This window comes from Nomascus leucogenys, unplaced genomic scaffold (assembly GCF_006542625.1).
Source record: "Nomascus leucogenys isolate Asia unplaced genomic scaffold, Asia_NLE_v1 2704_27818_qpd_obj, whole genome shotgun sequence".
In the NCBI taxonomy this organism is placed as follows: domain Eukaryota; kingdom Metazoa; phylum Chordata; class Mammalia; order Primates; family Hylobatidae; genus Nomascus; species Nomascus leucogenys.
The window spans coordinates 1-7,896 of NW_022096297.1; the positions used below are offsets into that span (position 1 = coordinate 1).

At 47.2% G+C, this 7,896-nt stretch overlaps 1 protein-coding gene across 1 annotated transcript; it reads right to left on the reverse strand.

Moving 5' to 3' along the window:
• Positions 1-1,603: 1,603 nt before the first annotated feature.
• On the reverse strand, positions 1,604-4,397 carry LOC115833882 (theta defensin subunit D-like). Its single transcript, XM_030808694.1, has 3 exons — positions 4,349-4,397; positions 2,508-2,694; positions 1,604-1,826 (listed from the first exon to the last, which is right to left on the reverse strand). Exons 2-3 carry the CDS (start codon positions 2,680-2,682, stop codon positions 1,717-1,719), a joined length of 285 nt encoding a protein of 94 aa, XP_030664554.1. The 5' UTR covers positions 2,683-2,694; positions 4,349-4,397; the 3' UTR covers positions 1,604-1,716.
• Positions 4,398-7,896: the final 3,499 nt, after the last annotated feature.

A 7,896-nucleotide genomic window follows, 5' to 3' on the forward strand; every position in this document is an offset into this window, starting at 1 on the left:
TTGAATGCAAAACTCAACTAATATGCATGAAAATGATATAGAAATATTACCTAGCTCAGAGAATCTGAGTTAAAGACGGTAAAGTTCATAAGAACAGGAAATGAGGGTAGATGACAGGTGTTCCTGGTGCAGCCTGGGGAACAGACTCCTGGGTTATACCCGGGCACATTTCTGTAGGAGAACAGCCTTATCAATGCTGATCAGCAGGGAAGGAGGGACGGCTGCCGGAGAGGCTGGAAGAACAGTGGATGAGTCAGCGACAGGGACCTTCATACTTGATATTCAGAGGTGGAGGAATTCCAGGTGGTGGCAGGACCGTGGGGTGGAGGGCTGGAACAGAGGTGGGGGTCACTTTCAGCCAGGAGGATACAGCATTGAGAGGTTGGGAGGGTGACTGAGGGGAAATGTGAGAGTGGTATCTTTCCCTTAGGTTCTTCATGAGTTGTTTGTTTCTTAGTGAAAAAGGAAAAAAATCAGATATTCATAAAATGGAATGAGTACTTTTCAGATCCCTTTCATTCTGGTTTGGCTTGTAAGTGGAGTTTAGAAAATCAGAAAAGAAATAGCCAAAGAAACCTATTTCATTTATTGTACAAGAAAAAATTCACCAAGACCTCTCAGAAATGTGAAGGAAGCGCTTATTGTAGACTGGTGAAATAGGAGTCAGAACGTTGCAGTCGGGAGAGCCGTTGGCCTCAACTTCCCTGAAGACAAAGGCAGGAAAGGTGAAACCCTGGGTGAGCTAGGGGAAATGCACTGGAGGTGGGCACCCACTCTGTCCTCCCTGGGGTCTGCATGGGCTTCCCCATCCATGCAGTGTCCCAGTGGGGTGCCTGGACCCTGAGCTGCCTCAGCACCCTGCAGCAACAAGAAGGCTACCGTTTTCCTGGTGAAATGCTTTCCCTCCCTCACCCCTTATCCCCTCTGAAGCTGTATTTTCCAGGCAGAATCAGATTCTCAGCGGCTTTAAGGCAACACAGGAGAGTGCGTGTTGCAAAGTGCAGTGCAGCATTTGTGCTTGTGCGTTTTCTGGGTGTGAAGACAACTTTATGGGTGTCAAATCCGTGTCTTAGTAGACCTGGCTGGGAGGGTGCTCTTAATGAGGACCTGCCTGTGTGAACTGCTGTGCTTTCTGTTCCATGCGTGCCGCCTTTGCTAACAACCCATTTCCCTCTTAATGAAAGTTGTTTCAGTGGATCTCATGTAACCCTATGTCTTAAAAGGAAAATGTAGAATCTGGCATTGTTCAGTGAAACTCGAATTATTTAGCACAGAGGATGGTGGTTTTCCCGGAGAAGTAACGATTTTGTGCTGCATGAACTTTAAGCTGACACCGATTGTTTGCCCAGTACATGGGAGCTCTTTGAGTGGATCCAGAGAAAATGAGGCAGAGTGAAAAGACAGAGCAGTGGATGGGGAGATTGGTGGTATCATATGGGCCTTCTTTTCAGTTAGAGTCTGAAGCCCAAATCCTGCTTCAAATTCCTAGAATTTGGAATTTATTTTGTTTAAAAACTTAGGGTTCTCGTAGGTGCATGCCAAGTGTCTTGAGACACAAAGACACATCAAATGTGAAAGAGATGTAAAGACAGAAATCTTGCGATAAGGTATTTATTTAGGATGAGAAAATGAAATTGAGGACAAGGTACAGGAATAGTAAGAATTTCTTTTACTCTCAAAGGAAATAATGAGCTTATTTTTCTTGATTCTGCAAGCTCAGCGGCAGCAGATCTGGTAGAATCTACCAAAGGCGCAAGTCCCAAAGCGACGTAGAGCCAAAAGGCAAATTGGTCTTCTGCAAATGCACCTCAAGCCTCTCCCTGAGCCTGGGGACACAGAGACAGCATCATAAATGGATCACCAAGGTCAACAGTGGGTTGTAAAGGGAATCTTGGAGAAGTCACGTGCCAGCTGATGAGTGATGTTGTCTGCATTAGGGCCAGTGGCATGAACAACCTCAGTGAATAGGAATAAATACACAGAGCAGTGCTGGTCACACAGGATTTGAGACTCATTCTCATTTGCTCTCAGTTTTGTGCTTCTGCCCCATCACACACACCTGAACACCCTCTTAGGCTTGGCTCTACTTTTTAAAATCCATTCTGTAGATACAGTAAAATATTGTCCTTGTAATGAAGTCTACTTGTTTAGATCCAGAAAGAACTAGTCAGACTGTCTCTTCATATCTTAAACCTACCGAGTTTCACAGGCATATCTTGGAATCAAGTCTTTCCTTCTTATTTATTTTTTCTAAAGTGTAAGGATTATTAAGAAAGTAAAGGAGTAAAATAATGGCTATTCTCCAGGCAGAGCAGCCTCAAGTCTTTAAAGACAGAAGACCTGTTAGATTTATTGGGCTCTCTATGCAAGTTATAGATGAGAAAACCAAGGACCAGAGATGCTAAATGAAGCCACCTAAGTGACATGGACAATTGAGACTCGATTCCAGACTCTGTCTCCCGTCCATCCCTCTAGACCCTGCAGCTCTGTATGCCGGGCTGTCTCACCTGAAAGCGGAAGGGCGGCACTTTCATCCCATGTAAAGGCATGAGCCACTTCCTGATCATCTGCTCCAGTCTGCTCCTGGGCTGCAGCTTCATCAGCTGTTGCCTGAAGTGGCTCCCCCAGAGCCTGCAGGGCCACCAAGAGAACGGTGGCGGTGAGGAGGGCAAGGGTCCTCATGGCTACAGTGACCTGGAGGAGGGAGAGCAGGAGCAGATGTGTGGGGAGAGAGGAGTTAGCCTGAGTTTATAGGTCTGCAGAGAGAAGCCTCGGAGACAAGAGACTTTGCAACTTCTCAGTGAGAGGAGGTGTGAATTTCATTGGAGATTGTGTGGGATCCCATTGGTCTCAATGTCCCTCTTTTCCTCCTTTGATCTCTCAGCTTTTATTCTAGTGTGAGTCTCTATTCACACTAGAAAGTGTGTGTAGATGGAGCAGGCGTTTGGAGAGGATGGTGGAGATGAGGGTCCTGGCATGTTTTTCCTGTTTCTCACTTCATTACCTATTTACTTTTTAACAGCAGTGCTTTTGTTCAATAAGTTCAGGGAGCAAACGTGTCATTTTCTGCAGATGGCCCCACTACTCCCTGGAGGTCTACACTCTGGAAGCAGGCATAAATTCCTATCAAGTGAAGAGTCATTTGTTGCAGGCATCAAGGGCGTGACCACCCTCATGAAGGCATGGGGTGAGTAGCCTCCTGTAGGAGCCAGTGTGAAGGGGACCATGACCCTATCACGTGATGGGTGAAATGAACACAGTGATATCGAGGTAAAAAGTTCGTCTACATCCAAAAGAAATTTTTCCTGCTCTACTGAGATGTGAATAAGAATTAAAAATGGTATAAAACTTTGTATACCAAGATAGGATTTGATGTTCATATACATGTGGTCTTTTATCATATGCTACATACACAAATAAAAAAAAAGCCGGGCGCGGTGGCTCACGCTTGTAATCCCAGCACTTTGGGAGGCCGAGGCGGGCGGATCACGAGGTCAGGAGATCGAGACCACGGTGAAACCCCGTCTCTACTAAAAAATACAAAAATTAGCCAGGCATAGTGGCGGGCGCCTGTAGTCCCAGCTACTCGGAGAGGCTGAGGCAGGAGAATGGCGTGAACCCGGGAGGCGGAGCTTGCAGTGAGCCGAGGTGGCGCCACTGCACTCCAGCCTGGGCGACAGCGAGACTCCGTCTCAAAAAAAAAAAAAAAAAAAAAAAAAAATGTTTCGAAGACCCAAACATAGACCTGAAACCATAAAATGATGAGAGGAACGTATGAAGATAACACTTTGACGCTGATGTTGGTAATGATATCTTTGCTGTGACAGCAAAGACACAGGCAATGAAAGGGAAAATAGACAAGTGGGGCTGCATTGAACATTAAAGCATCTGAATGGCAAAAATCAAAAAACAAACAACTGAGTGAGAACGTGACCCAGAACATGGGAGAAAATATTTGCAAACCCTAGGTGGTAGAAGGGGTAAATATCCAAATACATAAGGAAGTCAAACAACTCAAAAGCAAATAACAAGTAACCTGATTGAAAAACAGACCAAGGAGCAGGATAGGCTCCTCTCAAAATAAAATAATGTTTCAAGGAGCTGCTATTGTCTCCATTAGACATGTCAAGTAGGACACGTGTATTTCAAAGCAAATTTCCTGAGTTTCTCTATTAACTTAGCTGGTAGCCAGTGCCCCAGGCAACCACCAGAGGTTCAGAGAGAAATGCACAGCAGGGAATTCACCCACTAGGTCCCTCTGGGGTGGTCCAGGAGTCACAGGTCAGACTGGGGGCACAGCTTCAATGTTGAAACCTCAATGTGAGAGTTTAAGGTTTGTGTTACTTACAGATCCTGAAGTTAGGCAGAGTGACCAGATAGGGCAGACAGCAGTCCTCTGTCCCGAGTCTCCTGTAGCAAGAGCAGCCGTGCACAAACAGGAGGAGACTTCCCTATTTAAGGGTGATTTGGGATCAGGTGTCCTAATATCCTGGGTTACTTTCTGTTGGGTACATTAAATAACTCTGGTGGCAAGGGCAGTTGAGAAATTTGGAGGGACGCTGGGGTCTAGACGTGAGTCCACAGAGGGACCCCACATCTAACTCGGTCAGCCTTGGCCAGGCCCAGGCAGCAACCAGCGATGGATTCCATGACTCCTAACACAATGGACCCCAAGATGCCTGTGCTGATGGCTCAGCCTGAGGTAATCGCACCCAGGGAATATTTAAAGCCCCAGGAGAGCCTGGCCTGCGTATCACAGGATACACTCTGTTAGGGAGACAGTTCACGATTGACACCCATGCACAGGAGAGGATGAGGAATCTTGCCTAAAGCAGCCTCCCCAGTACCTGTGCTCTAACCGTAACAACACATCAAAGCCCATTGGTTGGCTGGGATGTTGCAGACCACCTGGTTGAGACTGAATCCCACCTCGCCTTGTGTTACCAGGCAGGGCAGGTTTTGCTGGGTTGTTAAGGATGCGCACACAGCATGTGGTTCCCTGGAGCGGACAATGCCTCATTGCTTGGGCAATGGACAGTTTAAGTCTAAACGAGTGTCTAGGACCATAGCGGCGAAGGACTCCTGAGTTTGCTACTTGAGACCTAATGTCTCTTGGAAGTCTCTCAGGGAGGCGGCCAAGGTGGAAGCAAGATGGGTGTTAGCTTGCATCACCTGTGCTGTGTGCTCAAATACCTTGCTCTTAAGCCAATTCTGGGCGGCTTAAGAGGCTCCATACACACAGCGTGAGTGGGATGATCACTGGTCACTTGAGATACGCAGGATCGAGCACCTGTGGTCCCTCCTGTGTTATTTGAGGAGAATTCCTAGGAAGAGTAGAGCACATTTTAAAATGTCCACTATCCACCTCCTCCTCCTTCTCCTAGTGAGGTAGATGGGATAAGGTTTCTGGAAATGAGAAAAGAAAGCAGTCACTCGAGAGGCAATAAATACCTACGGTGAGGTTGCTGAACCCAGTGTACAGGCCGGACAGCCCCTGCCGCCATGGGAAGGTCATGCACAGAGCTGGTCCCACAGCTGGGTACTCAGGGCCTCTCTGCAGCTCTGTGTGAAGGCGGCAGGCATTGACCTGTGGAGGACTGGGGGCAGTGGAGTGAGAACTGAAGCATCTCCCTCAATCTTACTGAAGGAGGAGGCGTCTCAAGCCTTGATAGGTGGTGGTCGCTGTGGCAGAGCAGTACGGTCAGCTGTCCCTCTGAGGAAGCAGCCAGTTCCTAATGAGTGGCAGGCCAGGAACTTCAGCATTGGAGGAAGTAAGCCCCAGTCTCATCCCAGCATAAGAAGAAATTTGGGCTATTTGGGGAATCTGAGGCCCTGGTGACAGTTTTAGTTTCCAGGGCATTATTAGGTCCCTGTAGGGTCGCAATGATGAGGTTATAGGGCAAAATATGAAGGGGTGTATATGTGCGAGAGGAAGTTCTCCGGGTTCTGGAAATGCCCCGTGTCCTGTGAAAGTGGAACCTGGACCTGCTTCCTGCACACAGAACACACTCCAGTCCGTAGGCATTTCCCCAGCACTGCATGAGCGTTATCACTGGAGAGCTGGTTACATTCGGGCATGGGGTTTTACACACAGGTCCCCCAAGTTCATAGTTTTTGCAAGCTTCTAGGGCAGCCTTACAATTTGACTGAGACTCTGTAAGTTCCTTGTGCCATAAAGTAATGGGATTACACTGAAGGCAAATGGTGATCTCAGCAAAATTCCACTCCATGATGTCATCGCTGGGCTATCCAGCAAAGCTCGAGGTAAAAGGAAGCAGCAAGGCAAGGGTTTGGGTACTGGACATGAGCCAGCGCCATGTCTCGGGGATGCGAGGCCCGTACTTGCAGCAGTAAGGAGAGGCTGTTTGGTGGTGACCTCGTGGTCAAAGTGATTTTCCTCTAGAAGGGACTTAAAGAGATAAGTAAGCAAAAAAGAAATGACCCCTTTAAAATGCGTGCCAGGGCATGAACAGATACTTCTCAAAAAAAGACATACAAGAGGCTAAAAACATATGAAAAAATGCTTTACATTACTGATCATTAGAGAAATGCAAATAAAAACCTCAATGAGATACTAATTCATACTAGTCAGAATGGCTGTTATGAATATTCAAAAAATAACAGATATTGGCAGGACTGCATAGAGAAGAGAGCGCTTATACACTATTGGGGAGTGTTAATTTGTTCAGACACAGTGGCAAGCAGTTTAGGGATTTGCCAAATAACAAAGAACTCTCATTCCACCGAGCAATCCAACTACTGGGTATACATCCAAAGAAAACAAATCATTCTGCGTAAAAGACACATGCAGTCGCATGTTCATGTGAGCATCACTCACGATAACAAAGACATGGAATCGACCTAGATGCCCATCAGTGGTGGATTGGATAAAAAAAAATGTGCACATTACATCATGGGATACTACAGTCATAAAAGAGAATGAAATTGTGTTGTTGCAGAAAGATGGATGCAGCTGGAAGCCATTATCCTTAGCGAATTAACACAGGAGCAGGAAACCAAATATCACATGATCTCACTTATAAGTGGGAGCTACACAGCGGGTGCTCATGGACTCATGGACATAAAGGAGGGAAGAATAGGCGGCAGGGACTGGGAGAGGGACCAGGGAGGGAGGAGAGCAAATGTTGTAGCCCTGTCTATTGTGTAGTATGCTCTCTATCTGGGCGATCGGATAAATTGTACCCAAACCCTCAACTTTGCCCTATAGATCCACCCTACATATGACAAAGCTGAACATGGACCCAGGAATCTAAAATAAAAGTTAAAAAATAATGAGATTTATTGATGTGTCTTGTTCCGATGAAGCTGTGTCTCCCCGGATGATCTCTTGGGCAGGGGTGCTGTTGTCTGAGTTAGTGGCCATCCCGGTGGTGGTGGCCTTCCCAGGTGGTCACCCATGAAGGAATGTGGGTTCTGGGCATTCCCTTTACTGCTGCTGTTGCACAGCCTGACAGCTCCTGTGTGTCTGGTTCAGCAGCAGCCGTACCAGTAGCACCCGGAGTGATTTCAGGAGTTCAGGGAGCACAGAATGCGCTGCATGTGGCTCTGAGTCAGTGGTGGCTCCTGGTTCTGCCTTCCTCACCCCTAATTCAGTGTCCTGATGTCCTTCCGTCCCAGGCTTGGCTGTAGCAGTGAGCACTCCAGGCTAGTGCATGGTACTCCTTTCGTGGGACCCACTGGGTCCCAGCCTGTGTTGAGGTTGCACCTGTTCCTTGTCCAGTGGCTTTCCAAATTTCATCTCAACTAACACAGAGATTCTTCTCTTGCAGTCCCTTTCACATTTCTTTTTGGACTGCCCTAGCACCTTGGCAGAACTCTGGAGTTTCAGCAAACAAGTGTTTTGTCTGAAAGTCTTTGCAACACTTTCCCTTCCAT